At 47.0% G+C, this 24,731-nt stretch overlaps 1 protein-coding gene across 2 annotated transcripts in view; it reads right to left on the bottom strand.

Annotated features, from left to right (window-relative positions):
- The window catches only part of MXD4 (MAX dimerization protein 4), a 132,157-nt gene extending 107,700 nt beyond the window's left edge, over positions 1-24,457 (bottom strand). The window contains exons 1-2 of one of the 2 annotated variants that reach the window (XM_063924699.1): positions 24,376-24,457; positions 23,256-23,355 (exon numbers count right to left, since the gene is read on the bottom strand). In XM_063924699.1, the coding sequence (XP_063780769.1) occupies positions 23,256-23,355; positions 24,376-24,439 (164 nt within the window). In that variant the 5' untranslated portion in view covers positions 24,440-24,457. The remainder of the gene's footprint in view (positions 1-23,255; positions 23,356-24,375) is intronic. The other variant, XM_063924710.1, reaches the window with a different exon arrangement.
- Positions 24,458-24,731: the final 274 nt, after the last annotated feature.

Genomic DNA, 24,731 nt, shown 5'->3' with positions numbered 1-24,731 from the left:
CTTTTATTATCACCTGCTGGAGGTACAGCTTGTGAATTGCCGCCAGCACTACCTCCCTGTCCTGGGGAGTAGCCGGCAAGGCTGATTTGAGGTAACGGCGAGGGGGAGACATCTCGAATTCCAGCTTGTATCCCTGAGATACCACTTGTAGAACCCAGGGATCCACCTGTGAGCGAACCCACCGGTCACTGAAGTTCCGGAGACGGGCCCCCACCGCACCTGGCTCCACCAGTGGAGCCCCAGCGTCATGCGGTGGATTTAGTGGAAGAGGGGAGGATTTTTGTTCTTGGGAACTGGCTGTATGGTGCAGCTTTTTCCCTCTACCCCTGCCTCTGGGCAGAAAGGACGCGCCTTTAACCCGCTTGCCTTTCTGGGGCCGAAAGGACTGTACCTGATAATACGGTGCTTTCTTAGGCTGTGAGGGAACCTGAGGTAAAAATGTCGACTTCCCAGCTGTTGCTGTGGAAACGAGGTCCGAGAGACCATCCCCAAACAATTCCTCACCCTTGTAAGGCAAAACCTCCATGTGCCTTTTAGAATCCGCATCACCTGTCCACTGCCGAGTCCATAATACTCTCCTGGCAGAAATGGACATTGCATTAATTCTAGATGCCAGCCGGCAAATATCCCTCTGTGCATCTCTCATATATAAGACTACGTCTTTAATATGCTCTATGGTTAGCAATATAGTGTCCCTGTCAAGGGAATCAATGTTATCAGACAGGGAATCAGACCACGCTGCTGCAGCACTGCACATCCATGCTGAAGCAATAGCAGGTCTCAGTATAGTACCTGAGTGTGTATATACAGACTTCAGGATAGCCTCCTGCTTTCTATCCGCAGGCTCCTTTAAGGCGGCCGTATCCTGAGACGGCAGTGCCACCTTTTTTGACAAGCGTTTTATCCACCCTCGGGGATGTCTCCCAACGTAACCTGTCCTCTGGCGGGAAAGGGTACGCCATCAGTAACTTTTTAGAAATCACTAGTTTCTTATCGGGGGAAGCCCACGCTTCTTCACACACTTCATTCAACTCATCTGATGGGGGAAAAACCACTGGTTGCTTTTTCTCCTCAAACATAATACCCTTTTTAGTGGTACCTGGGTTAATGTCAGAAATGTGCAACACATTTTTCATTGCCGTAATCATGCAACGGATGGCCCTAGTGGAATGTACATTAGTCTCGTCCTCGTCGACACTGGAGTCAGACTCCGTGTCGACATCTGTGTCTGCCATCTGAGGTAGCGGGCGTTTTTGAGCCCCTGATGGCCTTTGAGACGCTTGGGCAGGCACTGGCTGAGAAGCCGGCTGTCCCACAGCTGTTATGTCATCGAACCTTTTATGTAAGGAGTTGACACTGTCGTGTAATACCTTCCACATATCCATCCACTCTGGTGTCGACCCCGCAGGGGGTGACATCACATTTATCGGCACCTGCTCCGCCTCCACATAAGCCTCCTCATCAAACATGTCGACACAGCCGTACCGACACACCGCACACACACAGGGAATGCTCTGACTGAGGACAGGACCCCACAAAGTCCTTTGGGGAGACAGAGAGAGAGTATGCCAGCACACACCACAGCGCTATATAATCAGGGATTTACACTAACACAAAGTGATTTTCCCTATAGCAGCTATACAAATACAGTTTGCGCCTAAATTTAGTGCCCCCCCTCTCTTTTTTACCCTTTGAGCCTGGAAACTGCAGGGGAGAGCCTGGGGAGCTGTCTTCCAGCGGAGCTGTGAAAAGGAAATGGCGCCAGTGTGCTGAGGGAGATAGCCCCGCCCCTTTCTCTGCGGGCTTCTCCCGCTCTTATATTAATATTATGGCAGGGGATTTTTGCACATATATAGTTTATTAGACTATATTATGTGCTGTTTGCCAATGTAAGGTACTCTAATTGCAGCCCAGGGCGCCCCCCCCCCCCCCCAGCGCCCTGCACCCATCAGTGACCGGAGTATGTGGTGTGCATAGGGAGCAATGGCGCACAGCTGCAGTGCTGTGCGCTACCTTAATGAAGACCGGAGTCTTCAGCCGCCGATTTCCAGGACGTTCTTCTTGCTTCTGGCTCTGCAAGGGGGACGGCGGCGCGGCTTCGGGACCGGACGACCGAGGCTGGGCCTGTGTTTGATCCCTCTGGAGCTAATGGTGTCCAGTAGCCTAGAAGCCCAAGCTAGCTGCAAGCAGGTAGGTTCGCTTCTCTCCCCTAAGTCCCTCGTAGCAGTGAGTCTGTTGCCAGCAGATCTCACTGAAAATAAAAAACCTAACAAATACTTTCTTTACTAGAAGCTCAGGAGAGCCCCTAGTGTGCAACCAGCTTGAGCTGGGCACAGATTCTAACTGAGGTCTGGAGGAGGGGCATAGAGGGAGGAGCCAGTGCACACCAGTAGTCCTAATTCTTTCTTAGAGTGCCCAGTCTCCTGCGGAGCCCGTCTATTCCCCATGGTCCTTACGGAGTTCCCAGCATCCACTAGGACGTCAGAGAAATACTATTATTGCCCAGGGATAAAATAAAATAAAAAAATTTAATTAAAAAAAACACTCTTTGGATAAAACTGTCTTCTTCAATGTAAATGTGTCAGACCTTGGGGGTGGGGGGGTGGGGGCTGTTTGCTTTTCTTTCAAAAATTGATGACGTTAACCCGGTGGGACCCCATCATGGGAAAGGTCCTCTCCACGAAGGGAATATAGACGCCAACACTTCAGTATGTGTTCACTGCAGACATGCACATAAAGAAGCCAGACGAAGGAAGCCGTGTTTTAGTAAATACAGGATGACGGGTATAATACATAACAACTAACTGAAGACGGTAAACACATTTTACTTAAATGTCATGAAAAGCCCTAAATTGAAATGATTTCTTCTAAGTGATGTAGAACGTTCTAAGTTAAAACACCTGCAAGCGCCGCTGTAAATCCCAGTGTAAAGGCTTCGGACACAATTATTTGGTGGTGGTGAATTTTTTCCAAAGCAGCACAGCTATCACAGCCACACACAACGTATTAGAACCACCAGCTAGGAACATCCTGTATGCTAATGTCACTATCTGCAGCAGGCCCGCAGCTGGAACAAAACTGGCATTTGGATGGAAGTCTTGATGTAAATGTTACCACAACAAAGAAGCGGAACAAAATGTCCCAGTTCATGTCACGCTGAATGACCTGAAACGCTGCCCAGCAGACTGGCGAGGGGTGAGAGAGGAGAACATTACAGTAATGTAATCTCACCCGCTGCTCTGGGTGACTTGTACTTGTGTCTCTGCTACTCCAAAATAAGCCTCTATCAGGCTGGGGTGAGTTCTCCCCCGTCTCCTGCGTGTATTGGTCCAGCTCGCAGCACTGCTGGCTGTGTGCAGGAGATGAGTCCACCGGCATATTGTGGGGCAGATTTATTAAGCCTGGTGAAGTGATAAAGTGGAAGGAGAGAACGCACCAGCCAATCAGATCCTAACTGTCATTTTTCAAACCCAGCCTGTAACATGGAAGTTAGGAGCTGATTGGCTGGTGGTGCGTTATCACCTTCCACTTTATCACTTCACCAGGCTTAATAAATCTCCCCGTGTGCTTGTATAGGCTTCCCTACACCATATAATGCTACTTAAAGCATCAATAGCTCTTCGTTCCCATTTATTAGCAATAACTCAGGGAATGTACTTTATTTCCAAGATTGTTTTTGTTAAAAAAGGAAAAGAAAAAAAAAACTATTTTGAAGCTTTGCATGCAGGCTGAATGTAAAAATGTGCTAATGTTTAATTAAAAAGGAAACTAGCGCTGTTGGTTGTAAATAGTGGAAAATAATTAAGAGCCCTATTGAGAAAGAGTTGGCTCCAGGCCTGGGGAACAGTGAGGGCTTCAGAGGACGAGATCTGGAGTCATACCATGGGCTTGTTGTTATAGTATAATAACATTCTCAGATCTGGAGCCTGGCAGCAGTGGTGGCTCTAGCTGGGCATAGATACGGCTATGCAAAATAAAAGGGTCACATTTTCTCTTTTCTCTGCCCAAGAGTGTAATGAAGAGCAGCACAGAATAGTGGGGCAGATGTAGTAAGCCTGGAGAAGTGATAAAGCAGTGATAAGTGCAAGGTGATAACACACCAGCCAATCAGCTCCTGTCATTTTTCAAATCCATAATAACTGGCTGGTGCGTTATCACCTTGCACTTATCACTGCGTTATCACTCCTCCAGGCTTAATACATCTGCCCCAGTGTTAGTCAGAGCTTTTTACTCTATGGAAACGGTGATGGTACACTTCCCTATACCTAACACTGCACCTATACTTATACTTGTTCTGCTAGTCCCATCCGGACTATTTTCACTATTTCAGTCCAGTCACTGTTTTTTTTATTGTTTGTTTTAATTTTTATTGGGGGGAATCCATTTTCGCTTGGGCTACTTCAGGACCATTAAGAGGTAAAGTTTATAATAAAAGATGTCTGAAAGCTGTGTGTTTTGTTTATTTTATTTTTTTATAAATTTGTGCCCTGTCTATATTTATGTCTTTCCTTGGTGAACTACACGTCCCAGCATGCCCGGGTCTCCAATTGCCAGCATGCCCAGGCAACCATTTTTGGCACTCAACCATGCTGGGACTTATAGTTCGCCAAGGACAAAGTGTGTTTACTTCTATTTTTACACGATGGAGACTGAGTACAGATACAGATTGTCACCCTGCAGAGCTATGTATCATACTGCGTCTGCTCAGTGGGCCGCTGTGATAACTCTGGTTCTTACCATGGGCTTTCTCCAATGTCTACAGTGGCATAATATTGGGTGCACGAGGAGATTTGTCCAAGCTGGTGTGAGATGACAACTATATTCTCCAGCAAAGGTCACTGCTGCATTGGGCGAGGGGGGTAACAGTCAGGTGCCAGCTAGAGTTGGTCCAGTCTGGGTTTTTCAGAATGTATGTTTTATTATTCATTATACTCTAGTATCCATATAGAAGGACATATGTGGAAACTAGTGCAAAGGTAAGAGGTAGAGTTTCTCTAGGCATTCCGAATACCATTAAGGTGTAAATATCACTAGAAGAATTACTTAGTTGCCTGCTATGAGCTTCTGCATACCATTAAATGCCACTTAAAGTCCCCCCCCACCCTCCCTTTATTGTATTACGATACCAGTCAGTCGTATCCTTCTCTTTTTAAATTAGTTTTAAACCATATCACAGGGGCCAGCAAGCCAGACGGGCACACCGAACCGGTTTCAGGGGCACACAGAACGTTCTAAAGATATACCAGCGAGGACCTATCAGTAAGTTTCAGATTTGAAATGAAGCCTCAGTATTTTCTAATTAAAAGAGATATTTGTATTTATTTATTCAGTAACATATAATAAACACTACCAATAATGCTACATCAACCAATCCACCCATTAGTGCGGTCTATGTGTGGCCTTGCCACTGCCGCCAACTCTCTGACCCTACTGCTTGCACTGATTCCCCCCACTTCATATTTGGGTGGTTTGAAATGTGTTACATAATTTTTGGTAAAATTAAATAAATGTTGCGTAATGCTTATTTGTTGGTCCCATTATTTTTATCTAATCATTATATATCTATATAATTTATAGACCTAGAAATGGCACGTTAAGCTTAACTAGATTTTAACTGGCACAACGTGCTGACCGCTGCCCTATAATATAGTGGTTTATGTATTATGCTTTTAGCAGATTAAGTCTTTGGCCACCATTCCTGGCTGGATCTGCTCTTTAGCATGGCCTGTATGCAAAGTGCTCCGTTTCCAACACAATCCTGAGATAGTTCCCTGCTAACCAACGTGACATTATTACATCTCATAGGAAAATACATTTCTAAGAAGAGCTCATAAACACAGTACACGAAAGGACGACAGAGTTTGAGGCCACAAGCAATTATTTAATTGCTTGGAAATGCAGCAGCCAATCAGCAGTAATGTAAGTTATCTGACAGACCGTTATATAACTAGGTTAGTACGGTCGCAGAAATACATCTGTGTATCAAGTTCTCTAAATTCTATGATGACCCAGAATGAGGTAAAATAAAACTCTTTAGTGAGGCAGCTATCACATTAATTCTCAGGGGAAAGAAAGCACCTTCCTCACCATGTACACTGCAATGGGAATAATTCCCTCAGTGCCCACTACTAACTATAGCTAAATACAGGTAGGAATACACCAAATTCTAATTGTAAGGTATCTATGGAAACTCAAAAAAATAAGATTTTACTCACCGGTAAATCTATTTCTCGTAGTCCGTAGTGGATGCTGGGGACTCCGTAAGGACCATGGGGAATAGACGGGCTCCGCAGGAGACTGGGCACTCTAAGAAAGATTTAGTACTACTGGTGTGCACTGGCTCCTCCCTCTATGCCCCTCCTCCAGACCTCAGTTAAGGAAACTGTGCCCGGAAGAGCTGACATTACAAGGAAAGGATTTTGGAACCCAGGGTAAGATTCATACCAGCCACACCAATCACACCGTATAACTTGTGATAAACTTACCCAGTTAACAGTATGAACAAACAACAGAGCATCAACCAATGGATGCCAACATAACATAACCCTTTATTAAGCAATAACTATATACACGTATTGCAGAAAGTCCGCACTTGGGACGGGCGCCCAGCATCCACTACGGACTACGAGAAATAGATTTACCGGTGAGTAAAATCTTATTTTCTCTAACGTCCTAGTGGATGCTGGGGACTCCGTAAGGACCATGGGGATTATACCAAAGCTCCCAAACGGGCGGGAGAGTGCGGATGACTCTGCAGCACCGAATGGGCAAACTCTAGGTCCTCCTCAGCCAGGGTATCAAACTTCTAGAATTTTGCAAAGGTGTTTAAACCCGACCAAGCAGCAGCTCGGCAAAGCTGTAATGCCGAGACCCCTCAGGCAGCCGCCCAAGAAGAGCCCACCTTCCTTGTGGAATGGGCTTTCACTGATTTTGGATGCGGCAATCCAGCCGCAGAATGAGCCTGCTGAATCGTGTTACAGATCCAGCGAGCAATAGTTTGCTTTGAAGCAGGAGCCCCCAGCTTGTTGGATGCATCCAGGATAAACAGCGAGTCAGTCTTCCTGACTTCAGCCGTTCTGGTTACCTAAATCTTCAAAGCCCGGACTACGTCAAACAGCTTGGAATCCCCCAAGTCACAAGTAGCCGCAGGCACCACAATAGGTTGGTTCAAATGAAAAGATGACACCACCTTTGGCAGAAATTGCGGCCGAGTCCTCAATTCTGCCCTGTCCATATGGAAAACCAGATAGGGGCTTTTACATGACAAAGCCGCCAATTCTGACACACGCCTAGCCGAAGCTAAGGCCAACAGCATGACCACTTTCCACGTGAGATACTTTAGCTCCACAGTCTTAAGTGGCTCAAACCAGTGGGATTTCAGGAAACCCAACACCACGTTAAGATCCCAAGGTGCCACCGGTGGCACAAAAGGGGGCTGAATATGCAGCACTCCCTTAACAAACGTCTGAACCTCAGGCAGTGAAGCCAGTTCTTTTTGAAAGAAAATGGATAGGGACGAAATCTGGACCTTTATGGAGCCTAATTTTAGGCCCATAGTCACTCCTGACTGTAGGAAGTGCAGGAATCAACCCAGCTGGAATTCCTCTGTAGGGGCCTTCCTGGCCTCACACCAAGCAACATATTTTCGCCGTATACGGTGATAATGCTTTGCTGTCACGTCCTTCCTAGCCTTTATCAGCGTAGGAATAACTTCATCCGGAATGCCTTTTTCCGCTAGGATTCGGCGTTCAACCGCCATGCCGTCAAACGCAGCCGCGGTAAGTCTTGAAACAGACAGGGCCCTTGTTGCAACAGGTCCTGTCTGAGAGGCAGAGGCCACGGGTCCTCTGTGAGCATTTCTTGCAGTTCCGGGTACCAAGTCCTTCTTGGCCAATCCGGAACAATGAGTATTGTTCTCACTCCTCTTTTTCTTACAATTCTCAGCACCTTTGGTATGAGAGGAAGAGGAGGAAACACATAGACCGACTGGAACACCCACGGTGTTACTAGTGCGTCCACAGCTATCGCCTGAGGGTCCCTTGACCTGGCGCAATACCTTTTTAGCTTTTTGTTGAGGCAGGACGCCATCATGTCCACCTGTGGCAGTTCCCACCGATTTGCAATCTGCGTGAAGACTTCCTGATGAAGTCCCCACTCTCCCGGGTGGAGGTCGTGCCTGCTGAGGAAGTCTGCTTCCCAGTTGTCCACTCCCGGAATGAACACTGCTGACAGTGCGCTTACGTGATTCTCCGCCCAGCGAAGAATTCTGGTGGCTTCTACCATCGCCACCCTGCTCCTTGTGCCGCCTTGGCGGTTTACATGAGCCACTGCGGTCTGACAGGATCAGAACCGGTTGGTCGCGAAGCAGGGTCTCCGCTTGACATAGGGCGTTGTATATGGCCCTTAGTTCCAGGATATTGATGTGAAGGCAAGTCTCCTGCCTTGACCACAGCCCTTGGAAATTACTTCCCTGTGTGACTGCCCCCCACCCTCGGAGGCTTGCATCCGTGGTCACCAGGACCCATTCCTGAATGCCGAATCTGCGACCTTCGAGAAGGTGAGCACTCTGCAGTCACCACAGGAGAGACACCCTAGCTCTGGGGGATAGGGTGATTAACCGATGCATCCGAAGATGTGATCCGGACCACTTGTCCAGTAAGTCCCATTGGAAGGTCCTCCTATGGAACCTGCCGAAGGGAATGGCCTCGAATGATGCCACCCTCCTTCCCAGGACTCGAGTGCAGTGATGCACTGACACCTGTTTTGGTTTTAATAGATTCCTGACCAGTGTCACGAGCTTCTGAGCTCTCTCTATCGGGAGATAAACCCTTTTCTGGTCTGTGTCTAGGATCATGCCTAGGAGAGGCAGATGAGCTGTAAGAACCAACTGCGACTTTGGAATATATAGAATCCAGCCGTGTTGCCGTTTCACTTCCAGAGAAAGTGATACGCTGTTCAGCAACTGCTCTCTTGATCTCGCTTTTATGAGGAGATCGTTCAAGTACGTGATAATAGTGACACCTTGCTTCCGCAGGAGCACCATCATTTCCGCCATTACCTTGGTGAATATTCTCAAGGCCGTGGAGAGACCAAACGGCAACGTCTGAAATTGGTAATGACCATCCCGTACCGCAATTCTGAGGTACGCCTGATGAGGTGGATAAATGGGGACATGAAGGTATGCATCCTTCATGTCCCGAGTCACCATAAAATCTCCCCCTTTCAGGCTTGCAATAACCGCTCTTAGCGATTCCATCTTGAACTTAAACCCTTTCAGGTATATGTTCAGGGATTTTAAATTCAATATGGGTCCGACCGAACCGTCTGGTTTCGGGACTACAACATGGTCGAATAATAACCCCCTCCTTGTTGAAGGAGGGGAACCTTGACCACCACCTGTTGAAGGTACAATTTATGAATTGCAGTTAACACTGTTTCCCTCTAGTGGGGGGAAGCCGGCAGGGCCGTCGGTGAGGGGGCATCTTCTCAAAGTCCAGTTTGTATCCCTGAGACACAATATCTATTGCCCAGGGATCTAACAGGGAGTGAACCCACTTGTGGCTGAACTGACGAAGGCGTGCCCCCACCGGGCCTAGCTCCGCCTTGCGGTGGATTTTTGTAGAGGCCGGGGAGGACTTCTGTTCCTGGGAACTAGCTGTGTTGTGCAGCTTCTTTCCAGTGCCCCCGCCTCTGGCAAGAAAGGACGCACCTCGGACTTTCTTGTTTCTTTATTCGAAAGGCTGCATTTGATAATGTCGTGCTTTCCTAGGCTGTGCAGGAATATAAGGCAAAATATCAGAATTACCAGCTATAGCTGTGTAGACCAGGTCCGAGAACCCTTTCCACACAATCCTCAGCCTTCCACATGCCTCTTAAGTCGGCATCATCTGTCCATTGCATATTCTACAGGACACGTCAAGCAGAAATCGACATAGCTTTGACTCTAGGACCCAGTATACTCATGTCTCTTTGGGCATGTTTTATATATATGTATCTATCACTTAAGACAGCATCTTTAATATATATATATCTCTATATATACATATATATATATATATGCATACTAGGGTCTCAATCTCTGCTGATAAGGTACCTGTCCACGCTGCCACAGCGCTATAAACCCATGCCGACACAATCACCGGTCTGAGTAGTATACTAGAATGTGCACGCTATCTGCAGGATCCCTGAGAATAGCTAGTGCTACCTTCTGTGCAAACAGGACACCCTAGGGGAAGATTCCCAACACATCCTGGCCCTAGTGGGGAAAGGACACTGCCTGAGAATTTTTTGTGGGAAGCTGCAGTCTCTTGTCTGGAGATTCCCGCTCTTTTTCCTCATGAGAGGAGGGAAATTTACCTCAGCTTTCTTCTCCTTAACATGTGTACCCTTGTGTCAGGGACAAATGAGTCATCAGTGATATGCAAATCATCTTTTATTACAATAATCATATATTGAATACCTTTCAGCCATCTTGGCTGTAACTTTGCATTATCGTAGTCGACACTGGAGTCAGACTCCGTGTCGATATAAGTGTTTATTATTTTGGATAGTGAGCATTGTGAGACTCTGAAGGTCTCTGTGACACAGGGACAGACCTGGGTAGATTTCCTGTCTGTTCTCTAATCTTTTGTGCAATAAATTCACCTCAGCACTTACACATATCCAAACAGGTGTCGGCGTTGTCGACGGAGACACCCTCTCACACACATATTTGCTCTATCTCCTCCTTAGGGGAGCCTTTTACCTCAGACATGTCGACACACACGTACCGACACACCACACACACAGGGGATGCTCTATTTGAAGACAGTTCCCCCACAAGGCCCTTTGGAGAGACAGAGAGAGAGTATGCCAGCACACACCCCAGCGCTATATGACCCAGGAATCACACAGTAACTTAGTGTTAACCCAGTAGCTGCTGTATATATTGTTTTTACGCCAAATTTATGTGCCCCCCCCTCTCTTTTTCACCCTCTCTATCGTGCAGGGGAGAGCCTGGGGAGCTTCCTCTTAGCGGAGCTGTGGAGAGAAAATGGCGCTGGTGAGTGCTGAGGAAGAAGGCCCCGCCCCCTCAGCGGCGGGCTTCTCCCGCGATTTTGTGTAAAATTAATGGCGGAGGCTCATGCATATAACAGTGTCCAAACTGTATATATGCTGCTTTTGCCAGGAGGTACTTAATTGCTGTCCAGGGCGCCCCCCCCTGCGCCCTGCACCCTACAGTGACCGGAGTGTGTGGGTTAGTGTGGGAGCAATGGCGCACAGCTGCAGTGCTGTGCGCTACCTCACAGGAGTCTTCTGCCGCCGATTTCGATGTCTTCTTGCTTCTGCCGGCTTCTGTCTTCTGGCTCTGCGAGGGGGACGGCGGCGCGGCTCCGGGAACAGACGACCAAGGTTAAGATCCTGTGTTCGAACCCTCTGGAGCTAATGGTGTCCAGTAGCCTAAGAAGCGCAACCTAGCCGCAGTTAGTAGGTTTGCTTCTCTCCCCTCAGTCCCACGTAGCAGAGAGTCTGTTGCCAGCAGAAGCTCTCTGAAAATAAAAAACCTAACTAAAATACTTTCTTATTAGCAAGCTCAGGAGAGCCCACTAAAAGCACCCAGCTCTGGCCGGGCACAGATTCTAACTGAGGTATGGAGGAGGGGCATAGAGGGAGGAGCCAATGCACACCAGTAGTACTAAATCTTTCTTAGAGTGCCCAGTCTCCTGCGGAGCCCGTCTATTCCCCATGGTCCTTACGGAGTCCCCAGCATCCACTAGGACGTTAGAGAAATGTTATGTATCTATCCGTTTCCTCTCTGCTCATGCATCTCTCTATCTCTCTGTGTATCCCTTCCTCCCCACATCTCTCCACGCCTCGCTCCCTGCATTTTTGCATGCCCTTGTCTTTCTTGCTGCCCCTGCGTTCCTTCATGACCTCATATCTCTCCTTTGAAACTTTCTGTGTACCTCCCTGCCCCTGCATCTCTCCCTGCATATCTCCCTGCCCCTGCATCTCTCCTTACAACTCTCCCTGCATATCTCCCTCCCCTGCATCTCTCCTTGCAACTCTCCCTGCATATCTCCCTGCCCCTGCATCTCTCCTTACAACTCTCCCTGCATATCTCCCTGCCCCTGCATCTCTCCTTACAACACTCCCTGCATATCTCCCTGTCCTGCATCACTCCCTGCATATCTCCCTGCCCCTGCATCTCTCCTTACAACTCTCCCTGCATATCTCCCTGCCCTGCATCTCTCCTTACAACTCTCCCTGCATATCTCCCTGCCCTGCATCTCTCCTTACAACTCTCCCTGCATATCTCCCTGCCCTGCATCTCTCATTACAACTCTCCCTGCATATCTCCCTGCCCTGCATCTCTCCTTACAACTCTCCCTGCATATCTCCCTGCCCTGCATCTCTCCTTACAACTCTCCCTGCCCTGCATCTCTCATTACAACTCTCCCTGCCCCTGCATCTCTCATTACAACTCTCCCTGCATATCTCCCTGCCCTGCATCTCTCCTTGCAACTCTCCCTGCATATCTCCCTGCCCTGCATATCTCCTTGCAACTCTCCCTGCATATCTCCCTGCCCCTGCATCTCTCCTTGCAACTCTCCCTGCCCCTGCATCTCTCCTTGCAACTCCCCCTGCCCCCGCATCTGTCCTTGCAACTCTCCCTGCCCCTGCATCTCTCCTTGCAACTCTCTCTGCCCCTGCATCTCTCCTTGCAACTCTTCCTGTCCCTGCATCTCTCCTTGCTACTCTTCCTGTCCCTGCATCTCTCCTTGCTACTCTCAGTGGCTCTGCGTCTCCCCTTGCAACCCTCCCTGCGTATCTCCCTGCCTCAGCATGTGATTGGCTGTGTGTCTTTGGCTGCAGCTGCTTACAACCAATCGCGCCTGTTTAGCCACCGCCCTGTTACCTCCCAGATACACCCACTGAAGTCCACCGACCCTGTGTCCAAATCTGTTCTGCCTCTCTGTGTGGTAACAATTGTGCCGCAGGTGCTGTGTAACTAAGATGAGTACGCAGAAGAACTAACATAGCCCGTTTGCATGAATATCAGCATAGTCTGCGGCTCTGAACCAGCCGTATGTGTCACTATGACCAGTCACTGTTGATAGCATTACAAACATAAAAAGGCAATCTGCTCTATCCATGTGCAACTGGGGCACTAACCTGGGTAAAAAGACGTAATAAGAGTTATCCTGCGACGCCATGCAGTGTTGTGCTTAATTTGTGTCTTTGTACCAGCTCTGCTGTGAGAAACACTTGTACTAACCACCAGGGACGTGAGGCGAGGTAAATGGCTGGGGTCACACTGCTAAGTACCAGAGCCACATTTACACACACATAAATGAACCTGAGGGTACATGTGGGCATTATACACAGGCGCAGCGGTATATAATGCTGGTAATTTAGTGAGTTTTGATCAGAGATATGTGGACAATGTAGGCCCGTCTAAGACTTTTTACTTCAGAGTTTTGACTACAAAAATTATTAGATTATTACGAAGAAGATAATTATAATATATTCTTTATATTTTTTCACTGCTTATTCATTCGTCACTGCTAAGCACCCAGTGCACTATAAGCCGCTTCGGATGCAGCTGCGATGCAACACATACGCTAAATTAAAAAACAGGTACCAAAGCCTGGGGATCGCTACCCGTGGCTAGAGGTGTAGCAAGGTGTCATGGTGCCTGGAGCAAGGTATGTTCCGACGCCCTTCACCCCTGTACTGAATTGGGGGCGTGGTCACCAGGGCCGGTTCTAGTCCTTGTAGCACCTAGGGTGAAAGTGTCCTCTGGCGCCCCCCCCCCCCCCCACACACACACACAAACACAAACACGGGGAAGGGGCGTGGCAACAGTTATGCTCCCTGTAGTTATGGACCCAGTAGTTGTGCCCCCTGTAGCTGTGCCCGGAGTAATTGTCCCCCCTGTAGCTGTGCCCAGAGTAATTGTGCCTCCAGTAGTTGTGCCCACTGTAGCTGTGCCCCCAGTAGCTGCGCTCCCTGTAGATTTGCACCCAGTAGTTGTGCCCCCTGTAGATTTGCCCCCTGGTATCGCCGCTTACAAAGAAAAACAACGACAAAAAAACAATGCTCACCCCTGCCCCGCTCCTGCGTCCCGACTGCTGCTGCTCTGTCTCCGCAGTCCCTCTGCGTCTGGCCGAGTCTCCACCCATATGACGTCATGCCGTCAGACGCCCATGCACGTGAGGTCACAATGTCACACGCAAGGGTGCGCGGAGGGAGGGAGAGAGCTGACGCAGCTCAGGCTCTCAGCTGTCAGTGACCGACAGCTGCGGCTGTGAGCTTCGTGCAGCTATGCGGAGGTTCTGGCGGAGTCGAGCTGCGGCGCCCTGTACTGTCTTGGGCGCCTGGAGCTCGAGCTCCACCGCAACCGCCATCCCTGCGCCCCTGCCCGTGGCAAAGCACCTTACGGCATATGGTACAAAAAGGATGAGCGCTTGAGGACACATCTGCATGCTCTCTGTTGTTTCCCTGCAGCAGGCCACCACATTAAAAAGGGAGAGGCATCTCCCGAAATGCAGCAAGCACCTAGGACCCGACAACGTGACAGTCACAAACCCATCTGGATTCCACAGCCACAGCTGTTGGCGGAGCGAGATGGATGCGTTTAATAATGAGATTTTGCGTTGGCTGAGGGAAGAAGTCTGGTGAAGGCAACTTTGAAAAATATAGAGCAAGGGTAATAGGGGGCATAGTTTTGTAAGGTCGTGCAAAAGGCAGGGCGGGATTCACCTTGCAGATCAAGACTGATTCCTGATAAAGGAAGGTGTGGGGGGTGACATTGCTCTGATGATTATTATAAACCTTTATTTATATGGCGCCACAAGGGATCCGCAGCGCCTAAATACAGAGTACACAAACAAATAAGCAAAACAAGAAAACGGTGACTTACAGTTCAAAATAATATAGGACTAGTAAAGGGAATTTTAACGATGTCCAGATGATAGGTCGACAGTTAAAGGACGACAAGCAATAGGTCGACACCAAATGTTCGACATGACAATGGTCGACACAGCATATGATCCTTATTTATCACCATAAGGGAGACGTCTAATTGGTTCCAAATTTATTCTGCAGCAGGACAACGACCCCAAACATACAAGCAATGTCATTAAGAACTATCTTTAGTGTAAAGAAGAACAAGGAGTCCTGGAAGTGATGATACAGCCCCCACAGAGCCCTGATCGCAACATCATTGAGTCTGTCTGGGATTACATGAAGAGACAGAAGGATTTGAGCAAGCCTACATCCACAGACGCTCTGTGGTTAGTTCTCCAAGATGTTTGGAACAAGCTCGCTGCCGAGTTCCTTCAAAAACTGTGTGCAAGTGTACCAAGAAGAATTGATGCTGTTTTGAATGCAAAGGGTGGTCACGTCAAATATTGATGTTAGGTTTCTCTTCTGTTCATTCACTTTGCATTGTTGTTAATTGATAAAAAGAAACCATTAACACTTCTATTTTTGAAAGCATTCTTACTTTGCAGCATTTTTTCCACACCTGCCTAAAACTTTTGCACAGTACTGTACGAGTATGTTGAAGTTACAGCATAAGTTGTTTACTGGGGACTTTACCAGTCTACTACGTACAACACTTGTGTTTTTGACAATAGTGTAATGTACCATAACCGAATAAATGGTAAGATATAGATAGATAGATAGATAGATAGATAGATAGATAGATAGATAGATAGATAGATAGATAGATAGATAGATAGATAGACAGACACACAGAGTAGAGAGAAATTGCACTTAGTGGAAAAGAGGTCATCCAAAGAAATATGATTTAATGTCCTGGATTAGCAATGCAACATATATGCTTCAAATACTTAATTTTGGCACAAAAGAACCAGCAACGTTTGCATGTGTCTGGCAGAGCAACTCTCCCCACTTCCCAGGGATGGCCCTGCAATACAGACAGCCTGTACTTTGTGCAGTCCTGTGATAGAAGTCATGTCTCCTTAACTCCCCCTTCCCCTGCACGTACACACAGCACTGCCCAGACAGGCAATCTAGCTGCCGAGAGTCCTAGCACCAGGATCCTAGGCGTACTAGAAGATGACATGATTCCTGTCTAGGTGCAAATCAAACTCTCCCTTATCGCTTTTTAAATGTAGAATCATTGCACGCAGCGCGCTATTCCTTCAGCGGCGGATGGCCTGCACTTTCTGCTGCACCCTACTGCATGTATAATCGGCAACATTTTGCTGAAACTCCAGACAATAACACAAAAACCAACAACGTTTCTATTCCAGTGATGCGAAAACAAAATCTACCAATCATAAGTATCTAATGCACACATAAGGCCTAATTCAGGGTTGATCGCAAAAGCAACATTTTTCTCTAATGGTAAAAACCCATGGGGGTGATTCAGACCTGATTGCTGGGCTGCAAACTTTGCTCCCCTGCGATCAGATAGTCTCCGCCTCCAGGGGGAGTGTAAATTCGCCGTGCAAGTGTGCGATCCCATGTGTATGCCGAGCTGCAAAAATCCTCTGTGTGCAGTCTCTGCGCAGCCCAGGACTTACTCCTACAGTGCGATGAGAACAGGCTGATCGGGGCCGGAGCTGACGTCACACACCCTCCCTGAAAACGCTTGGGCACGCCGGCGTTTCTCCGGACACTCCCAATAAACGGTCAATTACCACCCACAAACGGCTTCCTCCTGTCAATCACCTTGCGAACGCCCGTGCGATCTGATTTTACTTACCATCCCATCGCTGACTGGCAATGCCCTTTGTTGTTGTCCGACGAGCGTGCACATTGCAGTGCATACACATGGGCAGTTACTACCCGGCTGCCCGCAGTGCGAAAACGCACAGCAGCGATCAGGCCTGATAACCCCCCATGTGCACTGCAGGTGGGGCAGATATAACATGTGCAGAAAGAGTTAGATTTGGGTGGGGTGTGCACAAACTGAAATCTAAATTGCAGTGTAAAAATACAGCAGCCAGTATTTACCCTGCACAAAAACAAAATAACCCACCCAAATCTAACTCTCTCTGCACGTTATATTTGCCCACCCTGCAGTGCACATAGAAGCTAATTCAGACCTGTTTGCCCGCTAGGGTTTTTTTTGCAGTCCTGCATGCGCATAGTCGCCGCCCACTGGGGAGTGTATTTTAGCTGTGCAAGTGTGCAAACGCATGTGTAGCAGAGCTGTACAAACAGATCTTGTGCAGTCTCTGAGTAGCCTAGGACTTACTCAGCCGCTGTGATCACTTCAGCCTGTCCAGGACCGGAATGGACGTCAGGAACCCTCCCTGCAAATGCTTGGACACGCCTGTGTTTTTCCAAACACTCCCAGAAAACGGTCAGTTGCCACCCACAAACGCCTTCTTCCTGTCAATCTCCTTGCGAACGGCCATGCGAATGGATCCGTCGCACAAACCCACCGCTGAGTGGCGATCCGCTTTGTACCTGTGCGACACGCCTGCGCACTGCGGTGCATACGCATGCGCAGTTTAGACCTGATTGCCCACTGTGCAAAAATGCAGCCTAGCGATCAGGTCTGAATTACCCTCTTTGTTTTGTCCATTAGAGAAAGATTTTGCTTTTCGATAAACACTGAATTAGGCCCATAATACTGTATTTCATTCCTACAACAGTAATGTATCTATGGAGAACGGCACTGATTAATAAGAAATTAATAACTTGAATAATCTATAGATAAGATATTATACAAACAAAATGTTTTTGTTTTTTTCATGGATTTAAGGAGTGCATGGTTAGTATGGTGTAATTATAACCTAAAAGTCCTTTAGGTGATCACTAATCTGGAAGATTACATTTTCGACTGGTCACTATCGCTATGTGCTGGGAATAGTAGTTGCGTCTTATTATATATATATATATATATATATATATATTGGTAGATGCTCAATTAGCTTAGTGATATCATTCAGGTGCTCAAAAGGGAGGGGTATTTCTAAGCAAGAAAAAAAGGCATTTGTTTCCCCCAGCACCCTGAATGATAACCGTAACCAGATATAAATCCCACATAATAATAGAATTCAGAGATCTTCGTTACACATATTTGCGCAAATGTGTGAATAAGCCCCAAAGCCACATCAAGGCGTCTCTGTATATTTGGGGTCCCTAGCGCTATATCTAGGTGCAGGGTGTGGCACCCCAAAACACCAGCATAAGCCAGAAAGCCCAGCGTAGCATACCAGTGAAAAAACTATAGTGTTAATAAATTAGTATTTAGGAAGCCGAAGCTATAGAGAAAGTGATACAAAATGAAATGCAATTAAAATAGAGAAATATATTTTCACTTATTAATTTTTTAACACTATTTCTCTATCTAAGCTTCGGCTTCCTAAATACTAATTTATTAACACTATAGTTTTTTCACTGGTATGCTACGCTGAGCTTTCCGGCTTATGCTGGTGTTTTGGGGTGCCACACCCTGCACCTAGATATAGCGCTAGGGACCCCAAATATACAGAGACGCCTTGAAGCGGCTTTGGGGCTTATTCACACATTTGCACAAATATGTGTAACGAAGATCTCTGAATTCAGTCTTATTATATATGTAATGTTTAGGTGCAATGTGGCGCAGCCATACTGCAGTAGCTGGGAGCGTCTTTCCTATAGATTGTAAGCATGCAGGCAGGGCCCTTCCTACCTCTATGTCTGTCTGTTATTACCCAGTTTGTCTTATCACTGTTGTTTCCAATTGTAAATGGAATACGCTGCACTATATAAGAAACTGTAAATGAATACATACTGTACATGTAAAATCATAGGTACGTCTTCAGATGCCACCATCGGTTGCACCATTGGAACTTGCACCAGCCCTATCGCAGGCACAGTTCCTCCGTGTGACCATGGCCTCTTGTGTCTGCGAGTCTGGGAGCGCAGCCACTATCACTGACATGCCTGCGGCACTCCTACAACAAACCCATAAACGGGCCATATTTTGCATGCACTGCTAGACACCTCCCAGTCAGCGCCCAGGAACGCCCTGAATGTCTGCACAATATTCCTCACACCGTGCGCATCAATCGCAGCTGGGCCTCTGTGTGTATGTACCATGGACGCATGCACCAGAGCAGTTTGTAGAAATGTTCGCACATGCACAGTTGCAAAAAATAAAAAACATCACATGGGCACTGCGTCCCTACTCGTCATCATCATCATGTACATTTGCCCCTACATCTAGAGTAGGTGTAAGTGACACCCCGCCAAACAGGCGTAACTTCGCTAACTTCCAATCTGCATTGTCCGCAGATGCTAGGACAAACCATCACTATGTGGAACTCCACCCCCCGCACTGTCACCCAGTCACACATTCTCAGCTGGAAATGTAGATGAAATGGAATGATTTGCACTCTGCATTGCCTGTACTTGCCAGCACTCAGAAGGGAAGCTTGCGCAGCGTGGAAAAAAAAAACAGCAAGATACGCTCCACCAACAAGCGTACGTCAGCTCTGCATCAGCGCCTAGTTTTCAGATGAATACAGAGAACACAATATCTTAGAATAGAACATGAAAATGTAATGAGAAGAAATAAGACTGTTCTAGACCAGACTGCAACTACAGGGTTACACAACAAGCACATACAATAATAACTTATATTAGAGTGCAATAATAAAGAGCCTCCTAACCTCTTGTGCCAGGATAACTTATACAAAGCCAAACAGCAATTACTGCTGAAGCACCAATAACCAAGTAGATTTCATTTTATTTTTATGTTAAAGTCAACTCTTCACCTTTAGAAAACACCAGTTCAACCGTCCTACCAATAAGAGTACTCACTGTATATAATATTATACCCACATTCCTGTGGCATCAGCTCCCTCCAAGGGAGGGAGACTAAAGCAAAGCCAAGACAGTCTGCAGCAGCAGTGGAGGTTTGGAACTCTGGGTTTTCCGAGTTGCACAGATCCAGTTGGAACTCATCACTAAAGTACAGGAAGAATTTAAAACTCTCATACACCCGGTGCTCTGAGCACTGATGCTGAATAGTGGCCTGCGAGTATCCCGGAGTCTCCTTAGTGCCATGGACTTATTGTGGCTGCAGGCTATTACAACAGACTGAACATTAGCACTTTAGTGCCGAGACATTTACTTTCACCTTTCTATCTATTTAAAGTTCCCTTTTGTCCAGGCCTATGTGTGTGAATGTTAAAGTGCAGTGTCTGTTATCATTAAAAGGACACTGCTTCACCATGAACCTGCCTATCGTGAGTCCTAATTTCTTCAACCCGGTCACAATATATATATATATATATATATATATATATATATATATATATATATATATATATAATATATGTGGATGGCTAATTAAAAGAGACAATTAAATTCAAAATTGTATTACAAATACAAATATTTGGTCAGTGGGAACATGTTTGCTAAGATCACGTTTTCCTGTGAACCCAGTGAGGCTCGTGCCATACCCTAGCCGCAAGCTAAATTTACGCATGCTCTCATACACCTTTGCTCTTGTCGCCACCGGTTCCTTGCAACTTAGCCGCAGCAAGCATCCTATTTTCAAAATTTGCATCTATTTCGCCCCACCAAGAACTGCAAGACACGACAAAACTGCATTGCTAGCGAAACGTGACCACTGGGGCTTGCGGCACTTGTACATCGATGTCGCAAATCTAAATAAAAAAAAGTCTCTGATACGAGTGGCTAGTCCTCCCACCACGTTCCATTATGCTGAATCTGCGACATCGCAACAAAAGTCCCAACCTACGTTTACGGTGCACTGTGGGCGCCGCTGAATGTGGCTTCAATCAGACTAAGAGAAGATATTTAGTGAAAAAGAATGCTGCGCTACCTGTGCCAGAGCGTTTCAGCTGCACCAAGCGCCTCAAGCCGTATGGTGTATAGATACTACTGTAGGTACTGTAGACCTTCCCTCAGTCTAGGACCTGTACCTGTCCAGAGCTAAAAAGCGGGCAATGAAGATAGTAAAAGACCAGCTACACCCCGGCCACAGCATGTTTAACTTGCTTCCATCAGGCAGGCGTTACAGGGCCGTCCCCGCCAGGTACACCAGAAGCCTCAAAAGTTTCTTTCCCCAAGCGGTCCGCCTGCTGAACTCCTGAACATTGACTGACTAGACGTACATGTAACTAACTTGTGTCCCTACGGTATACCTATCTGTGTGACTTTACTTGCCCCCCCACCCTCCCCCCACCTGCTTATCTGTTACCTACTTGGCTGTTGTATAGCAAACCGAAGACAAATTCCTAGTATACGCAAGTATACCTGGCCAATAAAGCTGATTCTGATTCTGATTCGGAAAATGAGGAAACAAAACCTTTAATTCTGACAATACTGTTTGCCCCAAGAACCAGCATTACGCCCCAAACTGTGCTCAGTACTGTAGTAGTAGCCCATGCAATTGCACTCATTTAAACAACACATTTTACACTGTGATTAATCCATCAATAACTGTATAACGCACGCAGGAAAATACAAATATCCAGCACAATCTGGAAGTCGCACGCTATTTTTTGCAGCGCTGCGATCAGGTCAAAACTCGGCAAAACAGCGCATGCGTATGCACCGCAATGCGCAGGCGCATTGTACGGGTACAAAGCGGATCGGTGCTGGGCGATGGATTTAACGAAGAATCCACTCGCACAGCCGATCGCAAGAAGATTGACAGGAAGAAGGCGTTTATGGGTGTCAACTGACTGTTTTCAGGGAGTGGTTGGAAAAACGCAGGCGTGTCTAAGCGTTTGCAGGGCGGGTGTCTGACAACAATTCTGGGCCCGGACAGGTTGAAGTGATTGCAGCAGCTGAGTAAGTCCAGAGCTACTCAGAAACTGCACAAAACTTTTTTGTACCGTTCGGCTGCACAAGCATTCGCACACTTGCAAAGTGAAAATACACTCCCCCATAGGCGGCGACTATCTGATCGCAGCGCTGCGAAAAATAGCTAGCGAGCGATCAACTTGGAATGACCCCCTTGGTTGCTTGGATCTGTGAAGCTGCCGGTGGGCGTCTCACTCCATCTCCAGGCAGCGGCAGCGTTAATTTATTTTCGGATAGTAGCTGCGTTGAAATTGGAGCAGAGAATGCACTGAATCAGGCTCACTGACATCAGTCATAGTGGCTTACGTACGTATTTATTACACTGGATTTTAGTTATGACACATACAGTATATACCGTTCTATAATATTCACATCTGGGAGACACGGACCAGCAATATAATGCGTCAATGTATTACAATGGACACAAGGATATAATAAACAATCTGTTAATCTCTGCTGTTTTATGTATTTAATAATTATTAAGAAAATCCTAATTAGCACGTAAGTAAATGTGTAGGTGTGAAAGCAAAACACAATTAAACAACATTTAAATGGCCTCTCAATGGCGCAAACAAATGCCGCAAATCTGTCCTGACAATTGCTTCTTTCTATGGCGGATTCCTACTGATGAAAACTTGTGTTTTTTTCTGTCTTAACGGCTGCGACAGTACTGCGCACGCAGCGTAAATGCTACAGCGCTATCCCCGCGCGCCTGTGTCAGCATCCCGGCTCTCGGGAGCTCATCAGGGAATAGAAGGTGTCACAGGGCAACAACAAATAAATAGCACACTTCCGCTCTAAAGTTACTTTTATAAATGTACCTTACGGCGTGGAAGCAGCGGACGGGGTTAACAAGGACAAACCTAAATAGCATAAAACTAAAACAACAAGACCGACTGGAAAGCCTCTGTGCATGCTGCAAAATGACTGCAGTCCACACACACAGGCTACGTTTCATTGCACGCCGTGTGTTCTAATTTAGGAACAGCTACATAAGGCTGGGCGAGCGGAGTTGTGTGAGGACATGTTATCTCTGTGGGATCAGTGAGAGAGTTCAGCAGAAGACAGCAGGGCAATGCACGGGCGTGATTAGGACTAGAGCAGTGCAAGGACAATATAATGTGTGCGTGTAAAGGATGAGGAATGCATGTGTGCAGGACAATAGTGCACTGCAAGGATAATAGTGTGTGTGTGTGTGTGTGTGTGTAGGAGGAGTGCACTGTGCAGGAGACGAGAGCACTGCAGGGATAGTATGTGTGTGTAGGAGGAAGGCATGTGTGCGGGAGAGCTGAAGGGAGAGCGCACATACACACACAGCAGGGCTTGCGTGCATGGTGTACGCGTGGCAGTGTTTATATGAGATCAAAACACAGCCAAGCCCAGGCAGGAAAGATGGCGACGGCCCCCAGCACCTCCCTCCATGTATTCCATAGGATCGATGCCGTCAGGGACCGCTCTGTAGTTACCTGTTATTCTGGGATTTTCTAGATAGTGAGGCTGCTTTGGTTTTCTTCAATGAGTAATCACTGTTGAAGGGTAAAACTGATGCATAGCCATGCTCTGCTTCTGCCACAAAGAGAGAGAGAGAAGACAGGCAGGGGGATGTTTATTAGGAGTACAAAAACGTAAAAGAGAATAACAGTCACAACTAATAAAAATAAATAAATAAAAAAGTTGTTGCTCAGCTCCACACAAAGTGACAGACAGGCGGGATCTCCCCACTAGTGACTGACAGCTGAGTGCAACAAGCACTGTCATCTGACACACAGCACGGACCCAGGAGCTGACACACACACCCACACGTGCATGGTATAGCGCAGCTCCTGCACAATTGTGCACATGCTGGACGTGCCCTGCGGCTGTGTTTACATGCACACATGTGAGCAAGCAGTATCCTGCAAAATATATATATATATATATATATGTGTGTGTGTGTGTGTGTGTGTATACACAGTATATGTGCAACAAAAGCTACTGTGGACTGTTCCATGCACTCTGCCTGTTTACAGACCTCATCAGGCCACATCTCATGTACTGTAGGAGCTGGCTGCTGTATGTTATCTTTGGTGTGTCTGCACACACTGCCATGTCAGTCTCGCTGTGTGCGCACACATATGACCCAGTGCAATAATGCAGGATCTCAGATCATTGTAGATCCATGGGAGAGACTAGATCCTCTGTAAAGCGGTGCAGCACAGGCGGGGACAGGGAATTTAATTGGCATGTGTCCTATAGAAAGGCTTCCACAGATGTAAACAGAGTGCTGTATGCTCCAATGGTGTGTATATGCCTGTGCATGACCTACATGTAGTATATATATATATATATATATATATATATATACACACATATATATATATATATATATATATATACACACACACACACACACACACACAGAAAAAGAAAGATAAAGCCACACACAGAAATAAGACATGGAAAATAATACAGACAGTGAGTGAATGGTGACTTTGCAGTGTCACTAGAGCAGACCCCCTCCCCAACCCATGTAGCAGGCAGGACAGAAGCCCATAATCCACCCCACCACCACCACCACATCAGCACCCCCATGTCAGTGACAAGTACCTCGGTCTCTTCTCTCCAAATATTCAGCTGCCTCCAGAAGGATTAACAGAGAATTCAACTCCATACTTGAGTATATAAATATATGTATATATAATATATATATAATGTAAAACTAGATATTTGCACTAGTTAAAAAATAAAAGATGTTCCCTTCGCCCCCGGCTGCAGAGGAAAATGAAAACAAGGCGAACTGGGACGAACTACAAGGAGTTCAGACGCTTTGGGGACTTCTTAGTCCATATAAACTGCATCCACAGCTCCGATTGACATAGGAGTGAGGGACGGGCCTGACGTCCAATGGCTGAGCGGCACTGCCGTGGAGGCGGGGTCCTCGCCTCGCCCGCAACCAATCACGG

The sequence above is a fragment of the Pseudophryne corroboree genome, chromosome 1 (assembly GCF_028390025.1).
Source record: "Pseudophryne corroboree isolate aPseCor3 chromosome 1, aPseCor3.hap2, whole genome shotgun sequence".
Taxonomy (NCBI): domain Eukaryota; kingdom Metazoa; phylum Chordata; class Amphibia; order Anura; family Myobatrachidae; genus Pseudophryne; species Pseudophryne corroboree.
This window is presented reverse-complemented; position numbering and strand designations above follow the sequence as displayed.